At 49.1% G+C, this 15,174-nt stretch overlaps 1 protein-coding gene across 2 annotated transcripts in view; it reads right to left on the reverse strand.

The window, feature by feature from the left end:
* The window catches only part of STRA6 (signaling receptor and transporter of retinol STRA6), a 49,530-nt gene that overhangs the window by 20,896 nt on the left and 13,460 nt on the right, over positions 1-15,174 (reverse strand). For both annotated transcript variants that reach the window (XM_077934455.1, XM_077934456.1), the window contains 5 exons: positions 7,137-7,215; positions 6,356-6,441; positions 4,960-5,099; positions 3,266-3,432; positions 2,595-2,723 (listed from right to left, as the gene is read on the reverse strand). In XM_077934455.1, coding sequence (XP_077790581.1) covers positions 2,595-2,723; positions 3,266-3,432; positions 4,960-5,099; positions 6,356-6,441; positions 7,137-7,215 — 601 coding nt within the window. The remainder of the gene's footprint in view (positions 1-2,594; positions 2,724-3,265; positions 3,433-4,959; positions 5,100-6,355; positions 6,442-7,136; positions 7,216-15,174) is intronic.

Here is a 15,174-nt window from a genome sequence, read left to right on the forward strand (position 1 = left end):
ATTGGCATGCACACGAAAGCTCATACCAATAACAAACTTAGTTGGTCTCTAAGGTGCTACTGGAAGGAATTTTTTAATTTAGTTTCGACCATGGCAGACACGGCTACCTACCTGTAACTATTATTATTAAATTAGATTTGTATATTGCCCTTCATCTGTAGATCTCAGAGCAGTTCACAGAATAAAAATAAAGGATAAAAACCAAAAATACATAATAAAAACAAGAACTTCCCTTGACTGAACATGAGACTTCTGTTAATGCAGCCGAGAACTGCATTAGCTTCACACTGTTGCAAGACAACAGCTTTCTCATAGTCCCTGAAGCTTGGTCAACAGCATCTGGATGGCCACAAGGTTTTCCCCACTCCTGAGCTAGGAACTTAGAAAGCTGTTTGTTCCCAGGCCAGACAATTCCTCCATTTTGTTGTGTCAGCTTAATCTATTGCCTATCAAGTAATTGCAAGAGCGTAGCTCATTCCTCCCCACCAAAAGAAACTCTCCACCGCCAGAACTTCATGGAGCGGAAAGGTGTGTGAAAATGAAACACTTGTTATTTTTAAATGCGCGCAGGCATGCATGTCACCTTGACATTTCAGGAACTGCCAAGTGGGTCAGGTTCCATTTTCTGTTTCTGTACGGTATCTGCAATTTGTGCTCACTCCAAAAATATGCATCGCATATTGGCAATGCCCTGCATAATTTGCACCTGTTTCGTAATGGAAACAGTTGGGAGTCGGAAACGTTAGACAGGTCCACGTGCTCTGCTGTAATACCTTACCACCACACCATCTCAGAATTCCTGCCTGTATATCTCTCCGCCCAACCCCAATTCAACAAGGGCAAGCCCTGTTGTATTTTTTCCCTACACAAGTTGGTATATTTATATGCCACTATTCATAAGAGCAGGGACGCGGGTGGCGCTGTGGGTTAAACCACAGAGCCTAGGACTTGCCAATCAGAAGGTCAGCGGTTCGAATCCCCGCAATGGGATGAACTCCCATTGCTCGGTCCCTGCTCCTGACAACCTAGCAGTTCGAAAGCACGTCAAAGTGCAAGTAGATATATAGGTACCACTCCGGCGGGAAGGTAAATGGCGTTTCCGTACGCTGCTCTGTTTCGCCAGAAGCGGCTTAGTCATGCTGGCCACGTGACCTGGAAGCTGTACGCCGGCTCCCTCAGCCAGTAAAGCGAGATGAGTGCCGCAACCCCAGAGTCGGCCACGACTGGACCTAATGGTCAGGGGTCCCTTTACCTTTATTCATAAGAACAATCAGAGCAGTTTACAACAAGAGCATGTAAAACCATACAATAAAAACCACATGAAAAAGTTAAAATCAGTAACCAACTAACAGTTGTGGAAAATGTATTCTTCACTGCCTGCTTCCATCAGGAATTTAAAAGTTGAAACAGAGGGTGCCTGCTGATGTTCCCAACACTTCCTTACCTGAGAATTATTCTGTCCTTCTGACTCTCAACTCCCTTCAGCCCAAGCCAGCATGGCCAATGGTTAGGGAAGATGGGCTCTGTCCACTGCTGGCCTCGTGACAAAGCCATGCACACTCCCCACGTCCCAGGAATAAAGTAAGGCTTTTCCTTTGCAGCATGTCTGTTTTCTTGTGCTAAGGTCCTTTCTGTTCCAGGGCTGAAGAGGCTGAGCCTGTGGCCCTCCAGGGATTTGTTGGACCACAACTCCCATCACCCCAAACCTTGGACATGCCAGCGGAGGCCAATGGGGAATGGAGTCCCAAAATTGTAGTTCACGCGTAAGCCTTGAGGCTGAACTACCACAATGCGCTCTGTGTGGAACTGCCCTTGGTCCTGGTTCAGATGCTCCAGCTGGTGCAAAATGTTGGGACCAGATTGCTGATAGTTGCACTAGCTGCCCATCTACTACTGAGACAGGTGTAAGGTCCTTGCGTTAATTTATAAAAGCCCCAAACAACATAGGTCCAGGGTTTGCCTGAACCATAGCTGTGAACTTTCAGATTTGAAAATAAGGGATCAGCAGCCTTGAAAATAAGGGATCAGCAGCCTCACCTGTCCCGGGGACAGTCTACGGGATATCTAACAATCCGGGATAGCAGTGGGAAATGGTGCTGGAATAAGGGAATTTCCTGCCAAAAAAGGGAAGGTTGACAGCTATGGCCTGAACCCTTCTATCCCACTGAGATCACCTGCAGGAATGTGGTTCACCCGAGTTGGTGAAGCTCACTTGACAACAACAAGCAACTGAGCCTTTAGTGTCATTGGCCTAGCCCTGTGGAACTCTCCGCCACTGGAGATTCAGCAGATGCTTTCTGTGCCCACTATGAAACACCTACTGGAAACTTTTCTATTCCGATGGGCAATGCATCTTTCCACCCTGGTTAATAGTGGTCTGTTTCTAGCCTTTTGAATGTTTTTAACTGTGTACGGCTTTTGTGTTTTCATTGTTGTGTAAACCATATGTGTGTGTTATATATTGGTATACAAGTACTCTTATAATTAAGCATCTGGAGGAGATGAGGTTTCCCATCCCTGCTCCACTCAGTCTACACCAGCACCTGGAGATGTATCTTCCTCTAGTTTGACCCAGTGATGTTGCCATGCCTTACCTCCACCGTCACTCTCTTCCTCTTCTGCTCCCTGAAGCTCTTGACAAGCTGTGCAGGATACCAAAGGCTCAAAACCACAAGGCACAGGATGATGGGGAGATAAGAAAGCAGGGAATAGTACCTATAAATCTGAGCAGAGACAAAGAGAAGGGCTGCAAGAAAGACAAACCTGTGTTCAACTCATAAATCCCATTGCAAGCGATAACTCTCCCCCTGCTGGATAACTCCAGCAAGTTCCTACAACCCTTGCAGAACCCAGCAGGGAGGAAGAGGAGGGTAGGGACAATGCTAGAATTTGCTGATTGCTTGTCATTGCCTCTGGTACCACCTGCGGGTGGGTCCTCTGCTTTCACGCCCTATCAGTAGATCCTGAGCTGAAAGCCCTTGAAGAGGCTCCTTGCCTCACTGACCTCCTGGTTCTTGATTCCCAGCAAGCCCTTTCTTTGCCAACGATTGGGTCTTGAGATCTGCAAAGATGGGCCAGGCACACACACCTATGGTGCCGTTATGGGCATCATATATTGCTCAGAACATGGACAGGTGTTCTTGCCCACACCTCCTGCAAAGCAGCAGCCAGTCTCTCCAGGAACGGGCTTCCTCCTTGCAGCCATTTAGAACTGGCCTGTGCCAACCAAACCTCAGGGCCTTCCAGCCTCCCCGGTTGTCTTTACCTTGGGCGACTGAGGGCATTCCACCTTCTGCCAGAGATGGACCACGCAATGGCACCAGGACAGCAGGCAGCCCAAGAAGTACCCAGCTCTGTGCCTGACCGTAGCACATGCAATTAAGGGGTAGTAGAAGGCAGGGTAATAGAGCAAAGCCATGATCTTCCAGTACTCTGGAGAGGGAGATCAAGGGGGAGAGAAGGGCAGAGGTTAAGAGCCTCCGTCGGACGACAAACAGAGGCAGTTCAGCAAGGCAGGCCATGCCGAGAGCATGCAGGGTGGAGTCAGAGATGGGGCTCCCACAAACGTCCCTTGAAGATGCTGCATCAGTTTCCCCCATGCAAAAGAGCTCCTTGGAAGCTATTCCCTTGGAAGAGCGACAGGTCTGGTGCATAAGCTGCCAAGGCAGTGTGGCTTCTAGTTTAGGGGTCCCTGCATTGCAGGGGGTTGGACTTTGCAGTTCCAGGATTGTATGATAGGGATGGGCAAATTTCTTAAAGGTCCACTTTCTTAAAATTTAGTTCAAAAGTTGCATTTCTCTCAATTTTGGGCCTTTCCTGCCTGGAGCCAACTGTCTGGCCACTGCAAGAAGCCGGATGGTGGATCTTGGCTCCGATACAGCAGGGGTCTCCACATTCTCAATGTATAAATCTTGCAGAAACAATGCAGCTTTTGGAGCCCTGAATGTCTCCAGAGTGGCGAACAATGCACAACATTTAAAAGGATGGTGTAGACTAGTGGTGTCCAAACTTTTTCCAAAGTGGGCCAGATGTGATGAAGTGATGGGTCATGAGGGCTGACCAAAGGACTGACCAAAGTGGGCCGGATTACACCACTACAGGGGCCGGATCACTGGCCAGCGGGCCAGATTGGGCCTCTCATTCAGACTTTGGACATGCCTGGTGTAGAACGTTGAAGAAGGGCTCTCTCCTGTGCCCATGGAAGCAGCCTGGTTTATAACTATACAGGGCTCCCATATAAACCTGCCTGGGCTCTGAGGTTGGGGGGGGGGGCTTCTCTTGGTCCTGCCACCCTCACAGGCATGCTTGGTGGGGACATGGGGCAGGGCCTTCTTGGTGGCTGCTCTCAGACAACTTTGGAAGTCCCTTCCTGGGGAAGCAGGACTGGCTCCCTCCTTGTGGTCCTTCCATTGGCAGGTGAAGATGGCTCTGTTCTGACATGCTTTGGGGAATCAATTGATTTGTAAAGGAATGGGCTTTTTATAGTGCTGTGCCATTTTAATTATCTGTTTTTTAATAGATTTGGCTTTATATCACTTTAATTCTATCAGAGTTTAACTACTTTTAAACGATTCTCTTGTGTAAGTTTTTAGCTTTCTGTATTTTACCTGGGTTGTTTTGATTTACCGTATTTTTCGCTCTATAAGACACACCAGACCATAAGATGCACCTAGTTTTTGGAGGAGAAAAACAAGGAAAAAAATATTCTGAATCCCAGAAGCCAGAACAGCAAGAGTGATCGCTGCGCAGTGAAAGCAGCAATCCCTCTTGCTGTTCTGGCTTCTGTGATAGCTGCACAGCCTGCATTCGCTCCATAAGACGCACACACATTTTCCCTTACTTTTTAGGAGGGAAAAAGTGAGTCTTATAGAGCAAAAAATACGGTATGTAAGCTGCCTCGAGTCCTGGTCTAGCGAAAAGGAGGATATAAATAATAATAAGAAGAACCCTCAGTGTTACCTCGATTGTGGGTCGAGGAGCCGGAGATGAAGGGCAGAGGGTCGCTATCCAGAACCAGGATGCATAAGGAGGAGAAGAGGATGCCAAAAACTGCCACAGAGAGCCCCTTGTGACCTTCCTCTTCCAAGAAATGCACAGGGCTTAAGGAGGAACAAAGATGAGAATGATTAAAAAAAGGACCCATTTGCACCAGCGGAACATCTCTGCAGAAGGGCTGCCCTCCCCACAAACTCTGCAGACTTGCAGACACACAGCAGGCCCAGAGTGGAGACACCCACACCATTTCAGTGTTTAGCTTTTGGAATGATGGGGGGTGCCCAATGCTTTGCATGGACAAGAATCTGCACAAATGACTTTGTGTGTGGTCGTATCCAAAAAATGCACCCAGGTGGCAGGAGTCAAATGCACCTGAGCTTTTCACGCTCACTTGCTATATACAGGTGTGAATGGCTGAACTCAGGTGGCCTAGGAAACTGCCCAACAGCCTCTTAGGCGATTGACCCAACTTTTGCAGTATTTCCTGCTCTAACTGGCAGTGTCCAGCATCTAGAGCAATGAAGGGCCCTTACGTATCACCAGCGACCTGACCCTTTCTGGAGATGACCGCAATTGAGACAGGGACCTTTTGCATGCAAGACAGATGCTCTACCACTGAGCTGCGGGCCGCCCCTCCTACCAAAGGGCACAGAGAGGTGCAACACTGCAATCCTGGGAAGTGTGCCCATGCCATGGTCCCTGTTGCCGCATCCCTCACAGAGCCTGCTCTTCCCCTGGCAATACCTCTTGCTTCTCTGGAAGGGTGGAAAGAAGAGCCTGTGTGCAGAGCTACACCCACTTTTGCCTCCCACTGGTATGTGGGCTGTGGCCTCCCTACCCAGGTGTATACACATTCATTTTACTAGTTGCGTAGTGGCTAGAACGTTGGACCAAGACCTGGGAGAGACCAGGGTTCAAATCTCTACTCACTGGGTGTGACCTGGGGGGCCAGTTCCTGCCTCTCAGCAGGACCTACCACACAGGCTTGTTGTGGAGATTAAGTGAGGGCTAAGGCCTGGGAGAGACCTGGGTTCAAATCCCCCACCCAGCCATGAAGCTCCCTGGCTGTGACTTTGGGGGCCAGTAACTGCCCCTGAGCCTGATCTATCTTGCAGGGTTGTTGTTATCAGATTAAACGGGGGGGGGGGGGGCGTTTCATATGTGCCGTATTGAGCTCCATGGAGGAAACGTGGGATAGAAATGTATAAGCAAGCCTTCCACAACCTGCATACGTTACATTGTGCTCATTATCCCGATCCACATAAATCTGCTTATTTTTCCATAAATGACAATTGTCAATCTTAGCTCATAAAAGACCATGTCTTCCATTCCTAGGCTGCATCTGGGCCGTGGAGGGTACCTTAGCAGTCCAGGGGCTCCATCCCAACAATTTTTATAGAGTTTCTTCCGCTTCACCAGCATAGAGAGAATCAGCAAGACAGCCAGCTGCAAGAGAGGAAGTGATGCGGATTGAATGAGAGCAACAAAGACTGTTGTTTGCACAGCTCTATCCCATCTTGATAAATATAAAATGTGGCAGCTCCAGGAGCCAAGGGCTTATGGGTTTATAGCAGGGCCCTCATGAGACAGCCCTGAGATGTTGATTTCTTTTTACTTTTACTTGACTACGAAATACATTAGAGTGCAGACTTGAAAACAGACATTTTCCACTGTTTCTCCTACACTCTGGAAAGCCCTTCTCTCCATTGTACATGAAGCAACTTCAGTTACTCGCTTTGCAGAGACAAACCGTTTGCATCGGCTTTGGTAGTTGGGTATGGTACTTCTAAAGCTCTGCTTCATTAGATTATTTTAGGATCTTGTTATGTTTCGTACTGCCATATAACCCTAACATTTTTTTTAAAAAAAATAATCATTTTAGAAATATTTTAGAATAGATCAATAAGTATCCACCATTATGCTTCAGCTCTGTGAAATATAAAAAATGCTATAGAAATTAGTTGACATAACATTTCAGTTTAGTTTCACAAATGTCACTTGCAAATGAAATTAAACTTTGCAGGCAAGTTAGCAACACCTCTCCTCTTCTCTGCTCACAGCGATGTCTCCAGTGTGACTTCATCTTCTTGAAAAATTGTCTGTGAGCTCCATGAGCAGGAGAGGACTTGGGAAATACTTACTGATACTGGAGCCATGCAGGCGTGGTAGAGGTCATAAGGGATGGTGGGATGGCAGTCTGGGATAACTTCAGGAGTCATGCTATATGAAAGAGAAATGCAAATGTTTAAAATAACATTCACTTCAAGAGGTGCACAGTTAACAAAGAGACCTGGTCAACCAACACCCTGTGTTGTGGGTGGGTACAATTGGTAAGCCACAACACTCGACTGGTAGGTCCCTCGAAGCTGGGTGCAATCTGGCCAATGGGACGCAGTCTAAATGGTTCGAGGGACCTATTTATGCCCATGAACGTGACCCAGAGCTTCCTCTTTCGGCGCATGCATTCAGAACACCCGCTGACCTCTCCCTACTTTTAGGGCTTGTTGCGCTTGACCTTGCTATGCTGTTGTGTGTCATTGGGACAGGGGCACGGCAGGGATTTTCCCCACTTGGCTGACTGGCTGTTGCCATTTCGGTTTCGCCTGCCGCGTAGCAAATCGTCACAACTTGTAAGGTTGCAGATAAGCTCTGGTTCAGGTGATAGGGATGGGAGAACGCTCTCGCCATCCCAATGTGAAGGGTATTCCATTAAAGGAATCCAGGGACTTGATGGTTTGGTCAACCCCTAAGAAGGGGTTGTGCCGTGCCTGAGTCCAGGGGGACATTTGGGTAGCGGAGATAGCCCGTGCCCAGCTTTCCACTTATCCAGGTATTCACCCTTGGCTGACCTATGCTGGTGCCCTGGGTCAACGCTACCTGCATGGCAGGGAACTAGTCGAACCAGAGCCTGTGCAACCAGTCACTTTGTGTAATCAATAAAGTTGTGGCCTAAATTCTGCCAAAAACCAAACCAAAAATTTGAGTCAAGTTTATTTAGGGGGGAGGTTTCTGGGTCTGAACACGCATATGTGTAAAATGGAATCCAATATGTTGTGCCCAGCTAAAAGGAGGATTTTGCACAAGGATTCCACCCTCGGGGGGTAAAATACTTATTCCAGGAAACCTCTGGTATATGCGTGCCACTATATTAACCAAGCAGGGAGATAAATCTATGTCATGCATGCAAAGCCATTTTCTGGTTCCTTGGAAAATAGGGGTTTGAGGGCAGAGCTTACATATCTTATGTTAATGGGAGGCAATATATATTAAAATGAAAGGGATTTTTTTTTTAAAGGAGCAACCAAATGAACCGAAGGGGTGTTAAAAGAACTGGTTTTGTGAGCAAGAGATTAAAGGCGCTAAATATGCATAACACGGTTCAACTAAGGGAGATGGAGAACCGTGGAAATTTATTTGAAGAGCTGGGAAATGCACCATGGCGGATAAGGAATTAGTTCAGGTGGGTCCCAAGGGATGTTACTGGAGGGAGGGAGGGAGGGAGGGAGGGAGAGGACTTTGCTAAGCAGCGGGGGGCTGAAAAGGGTGGGGAAGCTGACCCTGGCACCTACCATGTTGTCATAGAAAAAGGCTGGATGGAATCAGGAGATGGAGCCAAGCAGCTATTTGCAAACAATGAGCAAAGGAGCATCAGGGCAGCTGGAGCATAACTGTCAACTTCCCGCCTTTTTAAGGGAATTTCCCTTATTCCGAATAGGATTCCTCGCAAGAAAAGGGAAAAGTTGACAGCTATGAGCTGGAGCCCCTTGGGGGGCATCAGAGCCAATGGCAGGTGGAGCCCACTTAGGCCAGGCTCATGCCCTGCGTTGAAAGTGCTAGGACACCACTTTAGACCGTCATGGCTGCCCCCCAATGAATTCTGGGAGCTGCAGTTTGTTGTGGGTGCTGAGAGCCCCGTTCCTCTCACAAAACTACAGTTCCCAGAGGGGTTTAACAGCCAGCCTCTCTTCATAGGGCGCTCTGGCAGGGCCGGCCCACCCATGAGGCAAGGTGAGGTCACCGCCTCAGGCGGCAGAATCCACAGAGGCAGCAGATCCCCATGTCGAACTACGTTCTCCCTCTTGTTCCTGGTGTAGATCTTCACTCACCCCTTCTTTCCCGGTGGGGAGGAGGGTTGCCTTTAGTGGGTCACCTCAGGTGCCAAAATGTCTTGGGCTGGCCCTGCGCTCTGGGAATTGGGAGGCCTTAGAAGAAGGCAGAGATGAGGACGCCCTTTCATCTCAAGGGCCACAACTCGTCATGGACAACCTGCCAGAAGCTACAGAGTGGGGGTGGTGGACACACGTAAACGTGGTCGGAGGAACAGAAGTGGCCCTTACTGTGGGTGGGTGTACCTTGTTGTGCCACAGGCAGAAGTCTCTGCCCCCTCCACCCCTCCTCACAGGCAAGCAAGAGGCAGCATCGGAGTTCAAGGGCTCTTTCCACACTCTCAAGGGCCTGGGGAGTCCCAGGGACCCACTAGAGCAGGGGTAGGCAACCTATGGCCCAGGGGCCGAATCCGGCCCAATCGCCTTCTAAATCCGGCCCGCAGACGGTCCAGGAATCAGCATGTTTTTACACGAGTAGAATGTGTGCTTTTATTTAAAATGCATCTCTGGGTTATTTGTGGGGCATAGGAATTCATTGTTTGTTTGTTTGTTTGTTTGTTTGTTTATTATTTGTACCCCTCCCATCTGCCTGGGTTTCCCCAGCCACTCTGGGCAGCTTCTAACAGAATATTAAAATACAATAGTCTATTAAACATTAAAAGCTTCCCTGAACAGGGCTGCCTTCAGATGTCTTCTAAAAGTCTGATATTTGTTTTTCTCTTTGACATCTGGTGGGAGGGCGTTCCACAGGGCGGGTGCCACTACCGAGAAGGCCCTCTGCCTGGTTCCCTGTAACTTGGCTTCTCACAGTGAGGGAACTGCCAGAAGGCCCTCAGCGCTGGATCTCAGTGTCTGGGCTGAACGATGGGGGTGGAGATGCTCCTTCAGGTATACAGGACCGAGGCCGTTTTTCAAAATATAGTCCAGCCCACCACATGATCTGAGGGACAGTGGATCTGCCCATGGCTGATAAAGGTTGCTGGCCCCTGCTCTAGAGAGGCCTTGAGTGGCTCTGCTCAGCCTCCACAGTTGGAGCAGCAGTGCTTCTCAATGCCAGTTGCTGGAAGCCACAGGATGGGCGAGGGCTCTTGTGCTTGGGTCCTCCTTGCTGGTTTCCTGCATTGCGGGGGGTGGGTCTAGATGACCCTTGGGGTGCCTTCCAACTCTATCATTCTACGATTCTATGATCTGGCTGGCCGCTGTGAGAACAGGAAGCTGGACTAGATGGGCCACTGCTCTGACCCCCCAGGCTCTTCCCATGTTCTTATTTGGCCCCCCTGGACCCGAGGCTCCCCAGTCCCCACCCTGGGAAGAGGCCAAGAACTGGGAAATTGGCTTGGAAGAAACCAACCTATCTGAAACCAGGGACCTCGCTGGCCACTCGTCGTTGCCGCGGGCAAGGTTGCTTTTTGCCAGGATTGTGGCCCACAACAAGAAACTCGCCTCTTTAGAACGGTCGCTTTTTCAAGATACCACAGTCGTGGCTGTTGGGGGGCACAGGTCAGGTAGTGTTTCTTTCTGGGTTTCCCAAAGCTCTGCATAGCTGCCTCTTTCCAAGAGGGTGGGGGGTGAGCCAACCCAAAAGTCCTGCTGCTGCACCCTGCTGCCTTGCCCTCACCCCTGGGTAATTGCCAGCCCCACAGAGCACTGGGAACCCAGCTGAACTACACTGCCCTGCCCTCTGTGGTGCAATGGCAAGAGTGTCAGACTTGGACTTGGGATCCCCACTTGGCCACTTGGGCCAGTCACTCGCTCGCAGGCTGACCTACTTCACAGGGATAGGTAAAGGTAAAGGGACCCCTGACCATTAGGTCCAGTCGTGGCCCAACTCTGGGGTTGCGGCGCTCATCTCGCTTTACTGGCCAAGGAAGCCGGTGTACAGCTTCCGGGTCATGTGGCCAGCATGACTACAGCGCTTCTGGCAAACCAGAGCAGCACATAGAAACGCCATTTACCTTTCCGCCAGAGCGGTACCTATTTATCTACTTGCACTTGACGTGCTTTCTAACTGCTAGGTGGGCAGGAGCAGGGACTGAGCAACGGGAGCTCACCCCATCGCAGGGATTCGAACCGCCAACCTTCTGACCGCCAAGTACTAGGCTCTGTGGTTTAACCCACAGCGCCACCTGCATCCCTCACAGGGATAAGGTGGGAATAATTGAGGACTAGGACCTGGGAAACCAGGGTTCAATCCCCTACTCAGCTAGGAAACTCACTTGGGGATAATCTTAGCCTCTCAGCCTAACCTACCTTGCAGGACTATTGTGGGGATTAAATAAGGACACATGGGGGCGGGGGGGGGGCGGACAACCATGTATGCCACATTGAGCTCATTGGAGAAAAACATGGGATATAAATGTAATAGTAAGCCAGCAAACAAAGAAATATTTCACGCCACTGTTTCTGCAGCATCTTGCAGATACTACGGTGCGCTCTGTGGCAGTGTTACTGGTCAGATTTAAAGGGCAGGGCAAGACTGGGTCTCTCTTTTCTTTTTCAAATCTAGGGCTTGCTGATCAGAAGGTCGGTGGTTCGAATCCCCATGACGGGGTGAGCTCCCATTGCTCGGTCCCTGCTCCTGCCAACCTAGCAGTTCGAAAGCACATCAAAAGTGCAAGTAGATAAATAGGTACCACTCCGGCGGGAAGGTAAATGGCATTTCCGTGCGCTGCTCTGGTTCGCCAGAAGCGGCTTAGTCATGCTGGCCACATCACCCGGAAGCTGTACGCCGGCTCCCTCGGTCAATAAAGCGAGATGAGCACCGCAACCCCAGAGTCGGCCACGACTGGACCTAATGGTCAGGGGTCCCTTTACCTTTAGCTTTTACCCTCCCTGGTAAAGTCTAACAAGAAGAAACTTTCTGGAGAGATGAGCAGCAGGATGCTGACCCAGAAAAAGGGACAGTTTGGCCTTTTGTTGTGACTCTTCAGTGCTTCTGGTTTCACCCAAACCCAAACAGGGATCAAGTTACAGCCGGTGAATGAAGCAGAAATCCAAGCCTTCCTGGGATCTGAATGCAAAGAGGAGCTTTGTGCCCACTTCTAGTGATGCTGTTTAGCAAGACCCAGCTGAATCACTCGGTACCTCCTTTTAGGAACATAGAATTGTAGTGTTGGAAGGGATCCTGGAGGCTAACCCCCTGCAATGCAGGAATCATGGCTAAAGCAACCTTGACAGAGGGCCATCCCACTTCTTCTTAAAAACCTCCAAGAAATGAGAGTCCACAATCTCCCAAAGGATTCCCTTCCGTGTCGAACAGCTCTTGCTGCCAGCAAGTTCTTCCTGATATTTAGCCAGAATCTCCTTCCTTGTCATTTGAATCTGTTGCTTTGGGTCTTCCCCTCTGGAGCAGCAGAAGGAAAGCTTACTCCATCTTACATGTGACAGTCCTTTAGATATTTGAAGATGGCTCTCAGACCACATCTGTCTTCTTTCCTCTAGGCGAAACAGCCCCAGTTCCCTTAAAGGGTAAAGGGACCCCTGACCATTAGTTCCAGTCACGGACGACTCTGGGGTTGTGGCGCTCATCTCGGGAGCCGGCGTACAGCTTCTGGGTCATGTGGCCAGCATGACTAAGCCGCTTCTGGCGAGCCAGAGCAGCGCACAGAAACACTGTTTACCTTCCCGCCAGAGCGGTACCTATTTATCTACTTGCACTTTGACGTGCTTTCAAACTGCTAGGTTGGCAGGAGCAGGGACCGAGCAATGGGAGCTCACCCCATTGTGGGGATTCGAACCACCGAACTTTTGATCGGCATGTCCTAGGCTCTGTGGTTTAACCCACAGCGCCACCCGCATCCCCCCCAGTTCCCTTAATGGTTCCTCAAAAGGTCTTGGATTACAGACTCTTTATCATCTCAATCACCTGCCTCTGCACATGTTCCTGCTTGGCAATAGCCTTCTTACACTGGGTGCCCAGAAGTGGACACAGGACCCCAGGTGTGGTCTGACCAAGGCAGAATAGAGTGGCACTACGCTTTCTCTTGATCTGGACACTAGACTTCTGTAGATGCAGCCTAGAATGGCACTGGCCTTTTTGCTGCTGCATCACAGTTGACTCACTTTAAGCTTGTGGTCTACCAAGGCCCCTAGATCCATTTCACATGGCCTGCTGTTAAGCCAGTCCATCCTACATTTGCACATCTGCTGATTCCTGACGCCTGTTTCAAGCTACGGTTTTTGGTTCAGGCTCAGCTGTGATTCTGGTCTAGTTCTTGAATCCAAGCCAGTAAAAGATTCCGCAACCTGTTTAGCCCACCTGTAGTGGCTGCACGGGACGCAGGTGGCGCTGTGGGTTAGACCACAGAGCCTAGGACTTGCCGATCAGAAGGTTGGCGGTTTGAATCCCCACAATGGGGTGAGCTCCCGTTGCTCGGTCCCTGCTCCTGCCAACCTAGCAGTTTGAAAGCACATCAAAGTGCAAGTAGATAAACAGGTACCGCTCCGGCGGGAAGGTAAGCGGCGTTTCCATGCGCTGCTCTGGTTCGCCAGAAGCGCTTAGTCATGCTGGCCACATGACCTGGAAGCTGTACGCCGGCTCCCTCAGCCAATAAAGCGAGATGAGCGCCACAACCCAGAGTCATCTGAGACTGGACCTAATGGTCAGGGGTCCCTTTACCTTTACTAGTGGTTGTGCAGCTGTTCTGTGAATCCAGTCCAGCCAGCGGCCAGAACGGAAAAGGATAAACCAGGAGTCAGGATCAAGGCAGGAAGTCAGGAATTAAGGATATAGGAACACACAGGAACTCAGGGAGACCTGGTTGCTCAAGCAAGGCTCAACTGGAACAGGAAGCCCTCCTACACTTTTCCTGTCCCGGAGGACCCAGAGGACAGCCTGGGTGGGAGGAGGGAGCCCAGGACTCCCTGGAGAAGCTGCCATGTGCAATTCAGTTGTTTGCCACCCTGGGGAGTCGCACTTGGATCCAGCAAGTTGCCACCTTCAGGCCCATTCAGATCCAGTTCATGGGAAGAACAAGAAATTGTTGTTGTTGTTGTTGTTGTTGTTGTTGTCATCCTTCAGGAAGCAGGGCTTTTTCCACTGTGGCTTTAGAGTAAATTGGGGTTAGCTGTGATTCCTGCATTGCATAAGGTTGGACTAGATGACACTTGGGGCCTCTTCCAAATCTACAATTCTATGATTCCCATAAATTCTTTCTCCCTGAAGTGTTATTTCACCTTGTTTTTCATTTTGTAGAAAAGTCAGCACTATTTCATCCTGTTGCTATGTTCCTGTTGTTTTACGATTATTATTTTTTAAATGTGTTTATTAGTCTTAGAGGTTGTGTGGTTCCCCCCATTCAGGGTGGATTTCACAAAACAAGACAAAAACAAACATGTAAATTGCCCCATGAACAGCTTTGAAAGGCAATCAGCTAACATTATGAGACAAACAAATTAAAGAAAATGAGAGACTTAACAGGATGCCATGTTGTGTTTTTAAACAAAAACGAAAACGAAAAAGCATTATTTGAATTTATTAAATCTTCATATCAAAAATCACAGTTGACTTTGACAGAAGGTTTCAAACCAATGAGTAAACCCCGAACAAAAACAAACAGCCCAACTGAAGAGCCAGTTAGGCGCAGTAGTTAAGAGTCTTGGACTTGGGACTGGGAGAGAGCAGGGTTCAAATCCAAACATTGGGCCACTCTTAGCCTAGTGTACTGAACAGGGTTGCTGCGAGGATAAAACGGGGAGGAGAAGAACTGTGTAAGTCACCTTGATCCCCTTGCACTAGGAGGGCTACTGGCCTGATCCAGTCGGGCTCTTGTTATGTTTTCATTCATTTTGGAGCGAGTGGAAAGCGAAACTGAATGGAGCCCATTTGGTTCAAAACAAATGTTCAGAGGAACAAATGGGAGTCCCCCTGGAGACCATTTCCTTTGGCGGCCACATTAAAGGGCTATTTTGGGGTCAACAAAAATTTAAAATGGGAAACATAATAATTGGAAAAATATAAATAAGTATCTGAAATAAGGTGATAAATTGCTGTTTAGAATTTTTTAAAACTGGAAAGCAGGAATGAAAGATGTGAGGAAGTCTGAATAGTTAAGAAAGTAAGATTTTGACTATG

This window comes from Podarcis muralis, chromosome 9 (assembly GCF_964188315.1).
Source record: "Podarcis muralis chromosome 9, rPodMur119.hap1.1, whole genome shotgun sequence".
Taxonomy (NCBI): domain Eukaryota; kingdom Metazoa; phylum Chordata; class Lepidosauria; order Squamata; family Lacertidae; genus Podarcis; species Podarcis muralis.